General features: G+C 53.2%; 1 protein-coding gene across 1 annotated transcript; it reads left to right on the top strand.

Annotated features, from left to right (window-relative positions):
- The first annotated feature begins 3,949 nt into the window (after window positions 1–3,949).
- On the top strand, window positions 3,950–20,129 carry SLC35F6 (solute carrier family 35 member F6). Its single transcript, XM_008513041.2, has 6 exons — window positions 3,950–4,192; window positions 13,229–13,301; window positions 14,072–14,243; window positions 14,505–14,717; window positions 15,549–15,659; window positions 16,962–20,129. Exons 1-6 carry the CDS (start codon window positions 4,116–4,118, stop codon window positions 17,429–17,431), a joined length of 1,116 nt encoding a protein of 371 aa, XP_008511263.2. The 5' UTR covers window positions 3,950–4,115; the 3' UTR covers window positions 17,432–20,129.
- The last annotated feature ends 3 nt before the right edge of the window (window positions 20,130–20,132 follow it).

Genomic DNA, 20,132 nt, shown 5'->3' with positions numbered 1-20,132 from the left:
AAACCAGCTGTAAAGTCCACCAGAAAGAGCTAGCGAACAACGTCTACAACTTCACCAGCACAGACCGTCCACATTCCCTTCCTCAGTGAGGTCCTGTCAGGCCTGGTTCCATGATCTCAGATTCTCCCCCAGGAGACAGCTGGCACCTCACCTGGCCCTCCTCCTCCCAAAGCCTTTGCTCCTCTTCCCAGCCACAGCCTCAGATGGCTGCCCTGCAAGGCCCACTGTGCTGGGAGAGGTGGGCACCTGGATGCCCAGTCCTGTGTCGAAGGAAAAACACAGATGGACAGTAGTTAAAAGGAGAAAAACTGATTTTATTCAGGACTATTGCAATAGAGGAAAAGAGACCTCAGCACAGAACAGGGCTCAATTCCAAATACAGCAGGTGCAAGTGGGAATTTACAGACAAGGAGCAAGGTCGGGGAGGGGGGTGGTCAATGGATGGAAAATTATTAAGAGGAAATATCAGGGATAAGGGAGATTCTGACTAAACTGACTTAATAGGATTCTTGCTGAAGACAGGCCAGGGTGATCAGACATCCCCTGGGGGATGGTGGAGGAGAAACCCAATCAGATATTGAAGGAGATCAGATATGGAGGGTGGGGGGTTCTGGTTAACCTGACTTAGCAGGGTTCTTGCTAAAACTGAATTTTTTAAGAAAGTGCACAGATGGACCTAGGAGAATGTTCAGGAGCTTAACTAAAGTTTGGCCAAGCAAAAAATTTTTGTCACCTGCCCATGAGGAGGTCACATTCTAGCAGGGGAACAGGCTACAGAGGAGGGAAATAGCCCAAGGACACACAGCAAAAACTCATTCAAAACAAAACAGGCCTGACCTGGACTGCCTCTGTCCTTCCCAGGGTAAAATAACTCTCTCCTAATCCAGAAGGTGATTAAATTGATTGGGAAAATGCTCAATCTTTCCGACAAGCCACAGGCTGGCAGGAAGTTTTGAATACAAATACAAGGATTTGCAGTGACGCATTTTATTTGACTCTGGAAATGAGAGGCTCTTTGAAGGTAGCATGCAAATTGGTTCAAAATGCCCTCGACTTTGGGAGAAAAATGCCCAAAGACAGATTCACACGCTTATGCAAATCTTGAGAAGTGCTTTTTAACACACAGCCTGAGGTCCTTCTCTGTACCTCTCTGCTGATGGAGCCCTGACCTCACAGCAACTCTACCAGTTCTACGGATGGGGCCTCCCACTGCGCTTCCGCACGTGTTCTCCATCTCTCCCCACAAGCCGTGAACATAGCCGTTCCCATTTTACAGATAGGAAAAGAGGGCTCTGAGTGATTAAGCGACTGAACCATGGTCGCTTTGCTCTAAGTGGCACCCCTTCCAGCCTGAAGCTGCTCCCGCTCTCTCTCCCCTAGTCTGGGACAACTTGCATAGATGTCATTTCCACTCCTGAAGATTCTGCACTCCTAGGGGTACATGAAGAAATTCCTATCTCCATCCACTGCCCCATCCACACACAAGGATTCTGTGCAAGGAGCATCCCTAATGCTTGGTAAAGTTCCTCCCTTTGCTGACAATTTGCTAAATTTGCTCCCTTTCATGTAACTCTGATCTTCCTCATCTTCAGGCAAGCTGTAGCCTTTGATCAGGGGGATCAAATCTGAGCAATCAGGAAACACAGCTCCTCTGATGGCTCAGATCCCCACACAAAGAAGGCAGGACCACATTTGATTTTCTAAAGGCTCAGAAGGTTTAAGGTTTGGTTTGTGGACATATTAATTAAGCCAGGAAGTCAGGGCTTCTAAAATTGTGAGGCAAATTCGTATCCAACATTAAGCTTTATCCCTGAATTTCATCAAATAATAATCCAAAGGATTTTGCAAAGCCTGTGTATGGACATACCCACCCTGATTCTTCTCTAGTCTTCCCACAATTCTCATCTCCTGAGGCTCTGACACCTCAACCCCAGGCTCGCTGCTACCTGTGGACACTGATGCGGGGTCGGTGAGCCGAGGAGATGAAAGAAAGATTTCTTAGACTCTTAAGATCTGGCAGAAGTGCTCTCTTATTTAGAGAGTAGAATAGCATGGGGACAGGACCCATGGGCAGTCAGAGTGTCTGCTGCTGCTGCTGCAAAGTTGGGTGGAGAGTAAGACTAAATTTAAGGCATAGGTATGTGAATTATCTCTTTACAAGACAAAGAATATGTAAAAAAGTTAAAATGGTATCAGTGCCCATATGGTCTGGCCATTTGGCGGTCCCACAACTTTTAGATAAGAATTAAACTGGATTGAGTAAATGGCAGAAGTCACCGCTTGAATTTTATCCTCGGCTAAAGACAAAGGAGGATTTGTCGGGGAAACCGGATTGAGTAAATGGCAGAAGTCACCGCTTGAATTTTATCCTCGGCTAAAGACAAAGGAGGATTTGTCGGGGGGGGGGGGGGGTGGGTCAGTTACATGAGGTTGCCAGACAGTAACCAACTTAAGTTCTTGCCTCTGGCATTGATTAAGAGCTTCTAGAGAGATAAGACCATCCCCACTTCTTCCTGGCACAGAGAGGGAGGCATCTTCACAGATAGAGGTTTCCCTTAGAAATGTAAATGTTTCCCAACAAAGGGGCAAACAAATTCCACTCCTTGGAGCCTGAATCTCATCTGTAGTTTTAAAACTAACCAGCCTAAAAGTCCTCATCATAAGCCATTTTAAAATTAAGCAGCCTAAAAATCCTCATCAGTGTGACAGGGCATAGGGTGCAGGCTAGAGGCCTAGAGAAGACGGCAGAGGACCGCTGAAGGCTGTGAACCAGAAGCAGTACTTTAAATGCCAGAAATCCTCTGCAAACAAACCTAGGGATGGTCTTTCTACCGCTGATGCCTCAGAGCAGCAGCCAGGGAATCCGTGAAGGAGCAGAAGGGCTGTGCAGAAGGCACGGATTTAGGGGAGCCTGAAGAATCTGCATGCAAACCCCCACTCCATCACTCATTAGCATGATCGTGAGCAAATCACTTGTCTTCTCTCAATTTAGTTTCCTCAGCTATAAAATTGTCTCCCAGGGAGCAGGAACTAGATTCCTACGCGACTTTTCACTTTTCTGGAAGATGTGAGCAACACTGAGAGCTAGGATCCCTAGGGACACTTCCCAGGTCTCCCTGGAGTTCTCTGGGCACCCTGTAGAGAGGAGAGTACCAGCTGGACATTTCCGCTGTGTGGTTTTGTAACCAAGCAAAAAGGGACTCATTCTGCTCGCCCCAATCTGGTGTCAATCAATTGCAATAAGCCAGTGATTGACAGTGGAAAATTTATACCAGTAGCTAGCATAATTGGAAGATGGCACACTAGTGTCCTGAAGAACCATCTTAAAATTATACAGAATCTTGAGGCGGTTAAATGGGGAAAATGGGCAGGGAAGGAGAGGGGTTAGGGATGTCCACTATCTGGTGTGATGAACTTCAAGGTACCACATTATCTCTTCCTTCTGTCATTCGTCATAGGTACCAACACAAAATTTTTCTTTCTGGAGGTCATGATGTTTCTGAGAACTCAGAGAACAAAGTTGTCTTATCACAGCTGGGAGGTACACATAAGCAAGAGTGATAGAACTAGCAGACCATGTATTTTGCAAAAGTGAGAGACGCCAATCATCGAGGCTATGTGCAGGCTAGAATTCACAGAGACTATTGAGTCAGGGTCATAGTTACAATACTGCTTCCTTTCCCTAAGATGGCTTCCTTCATGTTAATTTAAGATCTAGCTGTAACAGTTTGACATCATTCAGCTCAACCTCTCAAACGGTTTACCAAAGCTCTAACATCCACGATGCATTCTCATTGCACCCTCTCATTATCTCCTTTCACAAATGGGGCGATCTGGGCCTGTGACCTGCCGCTGTCACCCTGGAAGCCTGTGCGTCCGGCTCCAGCCCTGCAGGGTACGGGCACCGTGGGTTGGACAAGGGCAGCAGCCGGGCCAGCGCCCTCCTAGGGGGGCGGAGCGAGCGGCGCGGGGCGGGGCCGGCTCTGGTCACGTGACGTCTGGCCCGGAAGCGCTCGCATCGGAGACCCCCGGTGACCGGGTCGTGAGCAGTTCTGTGGAGCGGGCGCGGAGGTCCCGGGGGTCCCTGCAGTTGCGCGTTCCCCGGGTCCACCGCCATGGCCTGGACCAGGTACCAGCTGTTCCTGGCCGGGCTCATGCTCGTCACCGGCTCCATCAACACGCTCTCGGCAAAGTGAGTCTGGGCCCGGCCGGGAGGGGAGGGGGCTCTGCCGGGCCCGCCGCGGCCCGCACGGGCGCTGGCGACCCTCGCTCTCCGTCCCCGTCCTTCCTTTCTCGGCTTCACTGGCCAGCCCAGGTTCTCCGGTCGGTTCACGCGGTTTCTGGACTACCCAAGGGGTGCGAGGGCCGGGAAATACGGAGCGAGGCCGTGCCCCGACTGGAGGATCCGAGCCCCGGCTTCGATTGCTGTGTGCTTGACCCCAGCGAGTCACCTCCCGTCTCCGCGCCTCAGTTTCCTCGTGTTTGAACGCAAGGTTTGGGTCAGTTCCTCTTGCCGACCCCTTCCAGCGCTGGCGTAGGAGGCCCCGCCGTCCGGGAGCCGGGGGCCGGGTGTGGGTGCGACTCCCAGCCTTGTGCACGCGAGCTACAGTTGAGGCCATGCAGGCCGAGTGAACGTGAGCCTGAGCCTGGAGAGTTGCTGCGACAGAGAAGGGGGTGCCCCATGGGCCCCTCCTGGAGGAAAGGTTACAGCTGGGCTTTGAAATTTCTGTGGGATTTCTACAGGTGGTGGGGACCTCGAAGCAGGGAACAGCAGGGCCAAATGAAGTGGATTGTAACTAGTTCCAAATGCCCAGGCCAGATTTTATCCCATAATCAAAGAGGGGCTTTTGAGCAGGGAGTGACTAGTTAAAAGTGATAGGATGAACCTAGTGGTCAAGGTGAAGAGTAGTTTGGTGCAGGGAAAGCCACTCCAAGGCTGCTGCATGGCAGATGAGGGGAACTAGGAGGCGGCAGTGAGGCGGGAAAGGAAGGGACAGGCAGGAGAGACCAGCAGCAGAATGAAGCCACAAGGCCTGACCCACAGGCCTAAGACAGTGATCACTCCAGGGTTTCTGCTGGGAAAACAGAAATGTCGTTAACCTAGACAGAGAGGGCAAGTGGGCAGCTGAGCTCTGAGGGATGAGAAAAGGTACTTGTGGGACAGTGAGGACAGTCCGCTGGAGGTTGAGGATTGAGGACCCAGGGCTGTCATGAGGCTGAGGGACCGAGCAGAGCCTCCTGTCTGTAATGTGCAGGGGGGCCCAGTCAGCAGTCCCTTCTCTTGGCAGGGGTTTGTCTCTTTCTCTGCCCCCACCTCAGGTCAGGGCCTTCCTGCCCCTTCTGTTCCCTTCTGAGAGCCCCAGTACCCAGAGCCTGGCCTTTCTCTGAACCAATTCCAAGGTGCATGTGCAGAACAGTGGACAGTGGCCTCTCCTGGTCAGACCTCACTTCCAGCTGGGCGCTGCCAGGCTCCAGGGCAATGGGGAGTCACCCCAGTCACCCTCTAGGCAATGCCCCAGGCCCCCCAGGGGCGGGGGTGGGGGGCGCTGGTCATATCTTATTCATTTTCGAAGCATTTATTTCTAGCCCACTCCATCAGTGATGTGAGAAATGCCCCAGAAGAGAGGTCTGGGAGAGAAGTACCTTGCTCAATTCATCAGACATGTATAAGGTACCTACAGTGTGTGAGGCACTGTCTGGACTCAGGGAAGGAGACAGAAGTGACCAGGAGAAGACCTTGAGATGCTTAGAATCTGAGGTGGAGGACACAGATGTGTACACACTTTTCAATCACAATGTCCTTCCTTCTGCCAAAGGAATTGGAGCTCTGGATGAGACCCACCTGTCTCTCTGGTTGGGCTCTGGCCAGCTGAGTGTGTGTCTATGTCTTATGCTGGTCTCCTGCGCCCTGTGGCCTCCTGCAGGTCACTCCTTCAGCTGAGGCCTTAGCTACAAAGGAGACAACCTGAGGGCTCCCATCTCAGTTAAGATCTGAACGAAGCAGAACAAGTTGTCCATCCATCCATCTGCTGCACCAGCCTAAGGCCTCAGTCATGTGCTTAGAGAGTGGCTGTAGGTCTGCCAGGGCTTCTGTCCCCAAGGAGAGTTGAGATTACCAGTTACCACTGGGATAAACTGGTCTGACTCAGCTCCTTCCTTAAAATGCTCCAAACCAGTCAGGTAGGAAGTCAGGGGATCTTCAGTCCCAGGAGGCTTTGCCCTTAGAAGCTGCCAGAGAGGCAGGAAAGAGGCTCCCAGGTGGGGACCCAACCTGTGGTCCTGTCTCCTGCTCTGTAGCCTGATGTGGGGCCTCTCAGGAACCTCCCTATCTGAGACGGCCCCAGAATTGGACCCTAAGCAGTGTTCTAAGGCCAGACTGTGAGAAAGACGCTGTCAGAGAGAAAGAACATGGGAGAGTGGCTATGTACGTCCTGATGGGAGTTATCAATTTGAAATCACATTCTGACCTGCACTTTCTGTCAGGGACAGACAGAGAAGATTGTGACCACAGCAAGTGCTATCCAGCTAATACAGAGAGAACACCATGTGCCAGGTCCCACTCTGGCCGCCTTTCATGTGTGAGTTTAATGAGTTCTCATAACCACCCCATGAGGTAGACAAACTCATCGTCCCGGATAAGGAAGCTGAGGTGTGGAAAGATGTTACTTGCCCAAGTTCAATGCAGCTTTTAAGTGGCAGAGTTTATATTTGAGCCTGAGTGGTCTGCCTCTAGAATCCGTGCTCTTTACCACCAGTATGGGATGAGGCTGGGGACCTCTCTAGTCATTTTTTGGGGCATTTAGAGTTGTTAGAAACATAGAAATCATCCATTCTGATCCCCTCCCCACTTTACGGTCAAGCTCCCAAGAGAAGTTTCTTTTTTATTATTTATTTATTTATTTATTTTTTTTTTGAGGAAGATTAGCCCTGAGCTAACATCTGCTGCCAATCCTCCTCTTTTTGCTGAGGAAGACTGGCCCTGAGCTAACATCCATGCCCATCTTCGTCTACTTCTTATATGTGGGATGCCTACCACAGCATGGCTTGCCACGTGGTGCCATGTCCGCACCTGGGATCCGAACTGGCAAACCCTGGGCTGCTGAAGCGTAATGTGTGCACTTAACCACTTGCGCCACCGGGCCAGCCCCCCAAGAGAAGTTTCTTTTTGTGACTCAGCTGGTTGGTGTCAGCGGGGACCGGAAGGCGGATCTCAACATTTTAGTCCAGTCCTGTTCCAAAAGTCCCTCTTCCTTGGGGATTTCTCCTCACATCTCCCAGACAAAGACAAGCATGTGCCCGTGGAAATTGTAATCTTCTAAGTGGCAAGGCGCCCTCCCTCGGGAACTGGGCAGTAAGCCTCTGTCTCAGCCCAGAGGACCCTGCTGTCACACTGCTTGTTTTCCACCTGGAGCCGGAGGCCACTCAAGGTTCAGGTTCAGTCTCTAGTAGCCTCGTGCAGTTTCTTGGCCTGTGAAGTGAGCGTGTTTCCCTCCCCGGGTTCCTGGGATGACTAAAGAGAGTGGATGAGGAAGTAGGTGTGAGCACGTGCTGCCTGCTGTGCTGGCGCCACAGGTCAGCTCCCCACTGGAGGAGGCCACTTTGCCCACTCAGCAGGTTTGGGGACGCTGCAGGGAGATGGCCTGCCCTGGCTGGGGTGGAGACAGGGGTGACATACCTGCAGGAGGGAAAGCCGCCAGTCAGGCTGGCCCTTAGCCCCATCTCTGGGTCTTGGCAGAGCGCCCTTCCCTGTGAAATGGCTCCTTCCCCTTTCTTTCTTTTTTCTTTTTTTTTGAGGAAGATTAGCCCTGAGCTAACTGCTGCCAATCCTCCTCTTTTTGCTGAGGAAGACTGGTCCTGAGCTAACATCCGTGCCCATCTTCCTCTACTTATATGTGGGACGCCTACCACAGCATGGCTTTGCCAAGCGTTGCCATGTCCGCACCTGGGATCCAAACCCGCAAACCCCTGGCCGCTGAAGTGGAACGTGCATACTTAACCACTGTGCCATTGGGCCGGCCCCTCCTTCCCCTTTCTGTGGCTGCTTTCTCACCCCTCACCAGGACCTCCCACTGAGGCATCTCCTGGAGACCAAGCGTGTCGCCCTCCCCGGACACTGCCTAGGGCTGTCTGCCTGGCTCAGTGGCTGTCTATAGGGTCATGCCCATTCTCTCGAATCCCACTGGGGTTCTTCTTGCAGCGAGCCAGGGTCAAGTGGACGCTCACTGAGTAAGGCTCAGATCCCCTCCTAAACTTCTGCAGGCTGTGAAGCCCACCCAGCCAGGGAGGAGCCATGAGGGTGACTCCAACAGTCAGGCCTCCTGGGTCCAGGGACTCTGCCGGGAACATGACAAGAGGCCTGGGACCACTGGGCTTCTATTAGGGAAGGACTCTGTCCTTTCTGTGCCAGCTCTAACTTTTGTCTTGGTAGCTGTCCCCACCCTTGGGTTCCATGAGCTGCCATGGGACAGTTGCTTCAAAGGGGTTCCTGGGCCAGCTGGAGAAGGCCTTAAATCAGGAGGGCAGTGTAGTAGAGTGGAAAGAACATGAGGCTTGGAAGCTGTGGGATTAGATGAGTCGCTGTGCTTCTCCAAGCCTAAGTTTCATCTGTAAATGGACGTGATGATCCCTGCCCTGCCTTCTTCCCAGACACAAGGTAGGGTCTAGTGAGGAAGGTTTTCTGCTAGTCAGAGATGAGAGGGCTCTGCATCCTTTATCACCTCATGAGCCAGGACCACCCGCTGTGACACCCCAGAGAGCGGAGAAGCCCTGTTGCCCTTCTGAACATCCCCTGTAGGAGAAAGAAGCTGACTCATGGGGCTTGACAAACCTGGAATGCGAGAGGAAATGGCAGAGATTCTGCAGGGGACGGACACACAGCTAATCGGTCTGAGCCAGCCACAGTAGCCACTTCCTCAGTGTCCGCCCCCCCACCCCCGACACGGACGCGCATCTCTCTCAGAATGCTGAACTTTGAGTTTGGGCAAGGCCACACTGGAGTGACTCACCCTCCAGCAAGGGGAGCCCACCCCCGAGCCTGCTGAGAAGCCTGCATCTGCCAGCACAGCACAGTCCTCATGTGGCCTCAGCCTGACCCATGGATCCCCACAGGTCTCCTGCCCTGGAGACCAGGGCTCTCTCCAGGATACGGTATCTAGAGCGAATGGAGGGCCCATCTGCAGGGCTGACCCTCTCCCCGCCCCAGCTGGGGTAATGGGAAGAGTCTAGAGTCAGAGGTGATAGAACTTCAGATGTTGAGGAAGGGGCACAGAACTGGAGATGGAGGCTCCGGGGTTCCAGCCTGTGTCCCTCAAGCCCTCTCTGGTCCCTGGGTTCCTCGTCTGTCAAGTAAGGAGCTTTGTGTGATGATGGCTGAGTTTCTTCTCCTCTCAGCACTTTGTGGCTCTATGGAATGACAGGGGCAGTAGCCTGAGGCCTCTCCAGCTGCCTTTGCCTCAGCCAGCAGGGTAGGTCCCAGAGAGTGGATGCTTTCCCAGAAGCTTTCAGGCTGGAGCAGAGCAGGGCCACACTGACCCAATGCAAGGGGAGATGGCTTCTGCTCGGTAGAGGGAAAAGAGGGAGAAGGGGCAGAAAAGAACTTTTATCGAATTCCTGCCATGTGCCCAGTCTTAGATGTTTTATTTATTACTTTTGACAGTTCATCAGTGTAGGCATTATTATCCCCATCTTATAGATGAGAAAACTATAATTTGTCCAGCCTGTGAGACTCAAACATCTGAGCTGTCCAAGGATCCTGCTGCCTTTCCTGAATGTACATTCAAACAGATGGGTTTGACCCTAGCCCCACCCGTTGTTAACTGTACGAGTCTGAGCACAGCTCTCGCCACACCTGCGCCCAAGCCTTGATGTCTTCACTGTAAAATAAGGATCTCCGTCTTGAGACTTCGACCAGACATCCCACGTGGAGTGCTTAGCGCAGGCCTGGCGCAAAGTCAGTGCTCAATGAATTGTACATTTATAAAAACTGTTAGTGAAGTGTTTTGCAAATAGCCAAGTGCTGTCCTGCCTTAGGGGTCAGACGCTGTCATCCCCAGATGAACTGAGGCTGGATTTTAGCTCTTGTTCTGTGCTACCTGGGGTCCTCTGTGGCTGCACAGTGAGCCAAAGTCTGTCTCAAGGCCAGGACTCCCTCAGAAGTCTTCCCGTTAGAAGCCTGACTCATCCCAAAGTGCCTGCAGGCCTGATCTCCCTGGCCTGAAGAGAGGCTGGGCAGGGCAGCCTGTCCCTGACACTCAATCTCTTAGGCTGCAAGCCTGCCCCAGGCCCTCAGATACAAAAAGATTCCGTTTCCCCAGCTGGGAACGCTGCCAGCCCCAACCTGTTCAGGCAGACCCACCCCTTGGAGAAAGTGAACACAGCCATTGGAGGAGGGGAGGGAGCTCAGCACCACCCTAAAGCCAGCTCCCCACATGGTGCCCCACTTTGGGAGGACAGACCCAACTTGTCCCACCGGCAGGGGCCACCTCAAACCGGGTCGCAAATGAGGACTCATGGAGACACTGCCTCTGGACTGGAGTACCTGCCTCTTTGCTCAGTGAAATCTGCAAGTCCCATTCATTCAGCAAAAGAATGTTTGAGCTTCTGTATGGTAATGTGCCAGGAGCAGGGGACTGAGAGATGTGGAAGTTGCTGGATGCTGAGCTCACGCTCTCTCAAGTGACGGTCACTGTGGAACCAGAAAGTGATACAGGTGTGAGTTGTCATTACTGTAAGCTGCGTAGGTGGTGACCCAGAGGGAGTTCTGGGAGGTGGCTCCACCACTAGATCTGGAGGTCATTTTGAGCCTGTCAGTCGGTGCTCTGGGTGTGGCCCCAGGATGAGGAAGGAGCTCCACACCTGCCCTTGTCCTAGGCTTCTGGTTGCTCTTCATGGACTGGGCAGGCCCTCCCATGTTCCCGGAGGAGCCCTGGCTCCAGCCCTGGGAATTCCTCTCTCTCCAACCGACCTTCTCACTTGCCCCGGGGCAGTTGGCTCTGCGCCACCGGTAAAGCTTGACCTCTTCTCTCTTCCTTGCTTCTCCTCTGTTCTGCTCTGTTGCCTCACCCAGGCCCTCCCAGAAGGCTATTTCTGCAATAGCGAGTCTGAGTTGGAGAGCAGGAGAGCAGGCCTGCCTGGGTGAGGCACAGAGTTGGTGTGTGGCCGACACCCACATCCAAGTCCTGTCCTGCCCAGGATCCAAGGGCCAGAACCTGCAGCAGATCAGGCAGAAACGAGCCCCCAGAGAGCAGGTGGTTTCTGGTCGGTAGTGGGGGCTTTCTTTGCCCCATTGGTACTGGTTACAGCCTGCTCCCCTGACTTGGGCAGGGCCCCAGATTTCTCTCTACCTTCCAGTCATATTTCCCAAGGGGTCGTATCAGATCCTCTCCCCACCCTTCAGCTCTCCTTTGACCCCCACCACTCCCAGGAAGCACAAGCCCTCCAACTGCCCCTCTCTACATCTCTGGGGTGGGTAGGGTCTCCCACTGTGAGACAAGTTGGCTGTAGGCCTGTTTGTCACTCACCCTAGGGTGTGTTCAGATCTCTGAGTAGACCTGGTCTCTCCCTCACAGGTCTGTGCTACCCCCACCATTGACCCCGCCCTCCCCCTGCCAACATCAGGCCATCATGCCCTTGCCCAGGGCTGTGGGAAAGAGTTCCCTGTTCCCCTCCCTAAACTCAGGGCACAGAGAAGCCAGGGCTGAACAGGATCTTTGTCAACCTCAGACCCTACCAGCTTGGCACAACCGGTGGCCAATGCTTATGGCACAGGAAGTAGAGGGTCCCCTGCCCTTTAGGAGCTCAGGCTTATAGCATAGATGAGCCAGCGGAGTAGGGCCGAATGCTACAATGTGGCTGCTCTTGACAGATATTGCAAAGAAAGACATTTAAGAAGAAGTAGTCCTGAGTCTTGTACTTTAGAGACAGCCACCTACATGGGGGTTGCTGCAGAGGGAGCGTGTCAGTGGCTCACAGGAAACAGCCCTGGGTCTGCGTTGACTTGAGTCAGCAGTGTGATGTGGCAGACGCGGTCAAAGCATATCAACTAATCTAGGATGTCCACCACGAGGGAGGGGCCACCATCTTGCCAGACTCAGTCTGGGCCGGATCACATGACCTTGGGCCTGAGCCTGGGCCCCCCCGGAGCACTTCCAGAAGTCAGCAGCCAGGGAAGTGAAAGGTTAGAAGGGCTGGGGCTGTTGAGCTAGGAGATGAGAAGATTCAGAAGAAGGTGGAAAAGTCACCAAATATCTGAAGGGCTTTCAAGTGAGAGAGAGATCAGATTAGGCCCCAGCGACACAACTAAGCCCAGCAAAATTGAAGTTCAGGAGTGGGAACTTGAGTGCACAGATGGAGGACCATGCGGGATGATTGCTGGTAGCTGCCCAGAGTGCCATGCCACGAAGACTTGTGGGCACGTGTCGGGGCTTGATGGGGAGGCGTACCATAGTCAGTTACGCCGTCTGCCAGGGTGCTGGCTGCGAGGCCCGCCACCAGTGCTGTGTACTTGCCACCTGTTTAGAGTCAGTGCTCAAAAGACCCTCCAAACCCTCCAGGTTACCTGAAGGGGACCAGGTGTGTGTCAGGCGGTCATTCCAAGGGTCAAATTCCCCTTGTAGGCCAGTGGCGCTTGATATTTTTTGTGCTGTGGATCCCTTTGATAGTCTGGTGAAGCTTAGAGTACTGTTTTAAAATATGCAAATAAATGTATTTCCTAGAGTATTGTCTTAAAATGTACAAATAAAAGACCAAGGATTACAGGAAAAGCCAATTATATTGAAATAAAGTTATTAAAACATTAAAAAAGCAAAGTTGTGATTTAGTAATATGTGTGTATACACTTCTTGACACATAAAATTATAAGTAGTGGGTCTAATTACTGTAATTTTGGAGAAGTGATGAGTGTAAATGATACTTCACAATATGCGCAACGACCCTAATGTGATAATGAGAATAGCTGTGATTTCTGTGACAAAGTCACAGGTACTGCAATACTACATTCATGATTTGAGGAAGTGCTAACTTTCAGTTGATGGTTCATGAAATTTCAGCTAAAGGCCCCCACATTCTGTCCACAATCCCAGATGAAGACTCCTCCCTGTAGAGATGGCCCCTTGGAGAGGGAGCCCCACTTTCAGCCGAGTCCCCTAAGTCTGGCCTCTTGGCATTGAGAGAAACTAGCTTGTCTGCAGGCACCAGGGCCAGGGTTTGACCTTCTCTCTCTGTGCTGCAGGTGGGCAGACAACTTCGTGGCCCAGGGCTGTGGAGGGAGCAAGGAACACAGCTTCCAGCATCCCTTCCTCCAGGTATCTGCCCTGTCCCTCCCCGCCTCCCATCTTCCAGGCCTCAGGCCACGTGTCTCCCATGAGGCCCTGCTGTTTCCTGACCTAGGGGTGGAGCCTTCCTCTGCTCCCAGAAGAGCTATCCCCTTTCTCTCCCTCCCCAGAACAAAGGGCAGGGTGTGGGTGCCCCTGGAAGAGGGCAGAGGGCACAGTCTTCTGCCAGAAGCCAGCTCAAGTCCTGGTGAGCGGTCATGCCCTGGGCACCATGAGGCCAGCCCTCCCACGTCCAAGTCAGGTCACATTTGGGAAACATCCCCAGTAGCAAAACCTGCTGTCCATCCACAGGGAGCCCAGACCCCGCTGAGACAGGGCAGACACCATAAATGGAAGGCAGCTTGTTGCTAGTCTGGGAAGCGGGAGACTCAATTTCAGCCCCAGCTCTGCCAGGAACTTGCTCTGTGACTTTAAATAAGTCCTTCAGCCTCTCTAGGCCTCAGTTTCTCCATCTGGAACTTGACCAGGGGTTGGCCTAGATCGGTAGTTTTCACACCAGGCTCACACAGCCTTAGGGTGTCCATAGCGGTGTTTCATGGACTTAGGGGGAGACCCAGGAGGCAGTCACTGGCCTCCCCCACACAGCAGCTCTGCTTTTATCTGTTTTACCTGTTGGGGTTATAGGTATATAGCGTTACAGGTATATCTGAGCTCTTGTTTGAAGAAAGATCGTGTTTAAAGAATTTTGTTAAAGGTGGCCCTCCCTCCTGCTGTGAGCTCCTGTGCTTCTGTCCCCGCAGGCAGTGGGCATGTTCCTGGGAGAGTTCTCCTGCCTGGCTGTCTTCTACCTGCTCCGGTGCAGAGCTGCCGGGCAGCCAGACGCCAGCCTGGGTCCCCAGCAGCCCTTCAACCCACTTCTTTTTCTGCCCCCAGCCCTCTGCGACATGACTGGAACCAGCATCATGTATGTGGGTGAGTAGCTGCCAGGCCGAGAAGGGCTCAGTGAAGCCCATGGCCTGAGGGAGCCACTGGGAAAACAGCCACCCCCATGCCCAGCTCATCTTCACCTCACCCCTGCCTCTCTCCCACAGACGTTCTCACACACACGCACGCGCTCAACCAAGGTTTATTGAGCACATGCTATGTGTGAGGCGTCTTCAGCCCTGAGGACGCCTCAGTGAATAGACAGCCTTGGCCCTCAGGAGCTAACATAGTGTATCTCTCCTCTCCTAGCCCTGAACATGACCAGTGCCTCCAGCTTCCAGATGCTGCGGGGAGCAGTGATCATATTCACAGGCCTGTTCTCGGTGGCCTTCCTGGGGCGGAGGCTGGCGCTGAGCCAGTGGCTGGGCATCCTTGTGACCATTGCAGGACTGGTGGTTGTGGGCCTAGCTGACCTCCTGAGCAAGCACGACGATCAGCACAAGCTCAGCGAAGTGATCACAGGTGCGGCTGGGGTCGGGGCTCCAGGGGCTGCCCATCCTGTCCTGTCCCCGCTGGGAGCCCAGCACAGAGTCATTCCACAGACTTTTACAAGCTCTGCTGTATGCTAGGCACTGGGTGAGGGCATGTGGGGGACCAGCTGACGTGGACATGTACCTGCTCTCAAGGTGACAGGTAGAGTGTAGGGAAGAACAGAGAGGCATAAACAGCATGAGAGAGGGGCAGACAGGAGCAGGGAGATCAGAGGAAGGCGAGGGCTGTGCTGTGATATCCATACATAGACACAGGCTGCCGGGCTGGGGAGAGGAAGGCAATGAGTGTTGTGGAGCACTTACCAAGTGCCCGACCCGGTGCTGAGCACTGTGTTCATCATCACAGTAATCCTCATAATTCTAGAAAGGAAGCATGGTGGCCCGTTTTACAGTAGAGTCACTACCCTGGCCCCTCAGAGGCAGGATTAAACCAGAAATGTATATCTCAAAGCCTGTTACTTCTCAAAAGACCTGCCTACCCTACTCTGCAGCTCTCAGGCCCAGGCAGGCCTCTGGACCTTCTGGAGCCTCAGCCCAGAGAGGGTGACAGTGCCTGTCCTGCTGGCCTGCCCCTCTACCCCCCAGAGGCTAGGAGATCAGGCATGGGGGCTGTCATGACCATGCTTCATGAACTGTATGGTGCCCTGCAAAAGTCAGGGGCTCTGGGTGTTGTTATGTGTCTGGGAGCTGCCTCCCTCAGCACTGGACCCGCCACCCTGCCGATGGCCCAGTGGCCTTGCTGTCTTCCTGTCCTGACCCAGGTTCATTCCTGGCCTCACCCTGGGCCCCTCTCTTCTCACAGGGGACCTGTTGATCATCATGGCCCAGATCATCATCTCCATCCAGATGGTGCTAGAGGAGAAGTTCGTCTACAAGCACAACGTGCACCCGCTGCGGGCAGTTGGCACTGAGGGTGTGTGTGAGCGCAGGGGCTGGGACGAGGGTGCTGGTTGGGGGGACACCCTGGAGGGTAGCACATGGAGGGAATGCATAGGTGGGAACGCTGGGAGAGGGTGAGCCCCTTGCCCCTACTCCTTCCTCTGTTCACCACATATGTGTTGACAAATAGTCTGACACCTGCTGTGCACACGGCCTGGAGCTAGAGGAGGAAGAGGATGAAGATGAATGAGATGCAGTTCCCACTCTAGAGGAGTTGACCAGCAGGAAAGGACAGCAGTGCGTGTTACCTCAGACCACTTGTGCTCAAGTGATATTTCACTTATCGGGCATGTCTGAACGTCTTGGGGCAGGGAGGGTTGCCTCTGAGCTGCAAATTTCAACAGGCAAGAGTAGGGAGGCGGAATCTCCAGACAGAGTGATGGCATGGGGAGCTGAACATGAGTTTGGAAACCAGTGAGGAGTACAGGGTGAGAGATACAGGTTTGAGGGTGGGGAAATCATGGGAAATTGAGTAGGTCAAGGTCATATCATGGAGAACCTTGAACATCAGACAAGTGGATTTAGACTTTAAATGACAGGCAGGGAGGAACTACTGTAGGTTTTTGAGCATGGAAATAACTATCGAAATTATGCTTTAAAAATGTGAAACTAGCAGGATGTTCAGAGCAGTGCTGCCAAGTGTGGCCTGTGGACTAGTCAGGGAGCCGCTTGTGCCTGGTCCACAGTGAGCTGAGGCTTATGGCAGAGTGTTAATCCACTCGCTCATCCAGCATACTGTCTGTTTCCACTCTTTTATTTTTTTCCTAGCAAGACTTTCTGAATGAAGCAGTATGTTGATTTACATTCTGGTCCAGCTCCTTGTCACAGACCAGTGACACTGAATTAGAGAGCTATGTTTTTCCACACTTGTGAGAGCAGTGTAGTGATTGCAGCAATTTTTTTTAAATGAATAGGATAAAATTTAAAAGTGTCAGAGAACATTGTGCATTCTAAGAGTAGCTATGTTTCATGAAAGTGTGCATGTGTGTACATGCCTGTGCACATGTATACTGGTTACTATATAAAATGTATTTCTTACTCTTGGTCCAGTCAGAAAATGCAGATTAAAGTGAAGAAGGGGCAGCTAGAGCCCATTCAGTAGGCTGTTGTGAATTCCTGATGAGAGGGATGGCTCCAGGACCTGAAAGGAAGGAGCTGGTATGAGGGCCGCTAGGAAGGGGTGGCCGGGCGCTCAGTGGAGCCCTTGCTGGGTGGAACATGCTGGGAATCTGGGGGCCGAGTGGGGAGTGTGACGTGCTTCCTCCGTTCTCCACAGGCCTCTTTGGCTTGGTGATCCTCTCCCTGCTGCTGGTGCCCATGTACTACATCCCCGCCGGCTCCTTCAGTGGAAACCCTCGCGGGGTGCTAGAGGACGCACTGGACGCCTTCTGCCAGGTGGGCCGACAACCGCTCATCGCCCTGGCACTGCTGGGCAACATCAGCAGCATTGCCTTCTTCAACTTTGCGGGCATCAGTGTCACTAAGGAACTGAGTGCCACCACCCGCATGGTACTGGACAGCCTGCGTACCGTTGTCATCTGGGCACTGAGCCTGGCACTGGGCTGGGAGGCCTTCCACCCTCTGCAGATCCTCGGGTTCCTCATCCTCCTGTTGGGCACTGCCCTCTACAACGGGCTGCACCGCCCACTGCTGACCCGCCTGTCCAGGGGCCGGCCCCCAGCAGAAGAGGGCGAGCATGAGAGACTGCTGGGTGGCTCTCGGACTGCCATCAACGATGCCAGCTGAGCCTCCTGCAGGGCCTCTGCTGCCACCTGGATGCTCCCTGTTCACCCTGAGGATGAGGTCACACAGGCTGGTGAGCCTCGAGTGCCCTGTCCCCAAGGCCTCACCTTGCTCCTGCCCACACACTGCCAGGGAAGCTGCTGCCATGGAAGATGACATGACACCCAGGTCCTCCTTTGTCACAACCCCCTGCAGAGAGGTGTCACCCAGCCCCCACAGGCCTGAGGGCAGTGACTGACCCCTGCCTGGCTCCACGAGGAAGTCACTTAGCCTTCTTAGGGCCACGGTTGCCTCATTTGCACCCACCTGTGCAGATGGTTATGAAAGTTAAGCACCATATTTCCTAAAACTTTTAAGGTATCCCCTAACCCTGTCTGGAGACCTAGGCTTCAGCCGGGCCATGCTGCAGACTCAGTGTATGCACCCTAGCCCATTACCTACTCGCTCTGAGCCTTGGTGTCCTGCTCTGTAAAGCGGAAGATGTCGACGCTGTGGCTTCAGTGCCTTCCAGCCCCAGCTGGGCCCAATCTATGGGCCTAGGATTTTGACCAACCTGGGAAATGAGTGACGGCCCATTTATTTATTGGAAATGCTTCTCTGCCCAATCCTGTTTTGATGTCCTTGCTCACACATCCTCAAGGCCTCTGTGCCGGGAACGGATTCCAGGGGGATTCCAGGCAGCCCTTGATAACAGCTTTTAGGAACCCTTCACCTTCCATTTTAAAGGTGAGGAACCCGAAGCCTAGAGATGTCAATTGTTTGGTAAGAGGGCTCTCCTACTGTGGGCTCTGGCCATGCAGCCGCGTGATCCGGCCACAGGCTGGATCTAGAGCATATCTGCACCTCAGCACCCCCCCCCACCCCAAACCTGACTTCTAGAGAACCTTCCAGGGTGATGGATTCACTAGGATTCTACCGTTTAAAGTAATTCTGGTGTCTCAGGCGTTAAGTGCTTAACTTTCATTCTCTTTCATCACAGCCTGCACAGGTGGGTGCAGACGAGGCAACCGTGGCCCCGAGAAGGCGAAGTGACTTCCTCGTGAAGCCACTATTCTAAGCTAGGTTTGCCTGATCCGAAACCTGTTGTCCCCACCTCCCATATGGGTCTCTGGGGTTTTGGGGGGATTTCCTGCAGCTAGGATGGAAACATTGTGCTGTTGTCCTCCTGGTCACCCCACCCAGAAGAGAGGGGCCTGGCATAGGGCCCGCAGGGAGCTGGGCGGCCCTCCACTCCAGTGTTTCTCACTCGGGTAGTTTCTGGAGCCTCAGCCCACCTTACTGGGCAGCTCAGTCATAGAACAAAACGCTGAATGCTTTCCTTAATCTAGGTTCTAGGGGAAGGGATGCTTAACAAGCGAAGCCCTAGGACTGCATGGGAATCCAGCAGGTTCTTAGAGTTTGTTGGCAGAGGAGGGTTTCTTCATCCCACCAGCTCTGAGTCTCAGGGGCCCCTGAGCTTTTTGGGGCCACAGTGTGTGTCACAGGAAGAAGGAAATGGAGAGCAAGGGTGGTGGGGACTACAGCTGCCTTGTCCAAAAATCCGGGGCCTTAGAATGTTGTTTTAGGCTTTATTTTTAAAAAGAAAAGGGAAATTTGCAGTATGGACTCTTTTTAATGAGAGGGAAGGAGCACAAGGGGTGGAACGTTCCTGGAGGTAGCGTCTAGAATGTTGAGGTGGAAAAGCTCTAGGGTCCCAAAGCATAGAAATCACCCAGTCCACCATTCATTGTTCCGATAAAGAAACTAAAGCCCAGAGAGAGGAAGGAACTTCCCAAGGTCACACTGCCAGTGACAGGCAAGGCCAGACTTCCTGGTCCTCAGTCCTTGCCTGTTCCATTCTGCCACAGGGAATGTAGCCAGGAGCCTGTACCAAGAGTCCAGGACGGCCCCTCTGCCACGGGCTGCCCAGCCTGTGCGCTCAGCTGTGCACACCGCTTCAGAGGGTGGTAGGGAAGCACTTGGCTTTTATTTGAGTGCTGCCATGGGGAACTGTGTTGATTTTAATGCTGTAAGGGCTGGCAGAATCGTAATGGGACTTCAGTGGTCAGGGGTGGCAGAGCATAGGGACGCCCCATCAGGCCTGCCACCAACTCAGGGAACCCGCTTTACCTCCTGGAGCTTTGGGTCTTCACAGCTCTAAAATGGGAAAGCCCGCCTCCATCTCGCAGAATGAGTGTGAAAATTACATAAGATGATAAACCGAAGGTGCCTGTACACGCCAGCGCACAGCGGAGTGTCACTTAGGGCTGCACTGTCCACCAGGGTGGTCTGCCTGGGGCACCGAAGTCCCAGCAGAGGCATGGCGTTGAACGTCGGTTTTGCTCAGCGTGGAAGAAACATTTTATCAGAACACCATCATGGAGTAGAGTGTGAAATTGACATGGATAGGATAAAACAGGACACCTCGAGAAAGTGTTATGCTGACTGTAGGTGCCCTCCCAGCCTCTGTCAGGGCTGCTTTGGAGGGTGAGTGAGAGGCCTTGCTGTGTCGTGCTGGTCATGTACAAGGGTAAGGACCTCCACTCTCCTGCTGAGTCTGGAGGGTCGCGGGGAATGTCTCTACCTGTGGCCTACCATTCTGAGTGGAGTAAGGGAACCCTGAATGGTGGAAGTTTGGCACCAAGGCCCTGAACCCCAAAATCAGAATAACTGATAACAGACTTCTGTAAACCTCGGTTCAAATACAGTGTAATTTAAATCATCT

This window comes from Equus przewalskii, chromosome 14 (assembly GCF_037783145.1).
Source record: "Equus przewalskii isolate Varuska chromosome 14, EquPr2, whole genome shotgun sequence".
Classification (NCBI taxonomy): Eukaryota; Metazoa; Chordata; class Mammalia; order Perissodactyla; family Equidae; genus Equus; species Equus przewalskii.
Note: the sequence above shows the minus strand (reverse complement) of the source record. Positions and strands in the feature narration are given on the sequence as shown.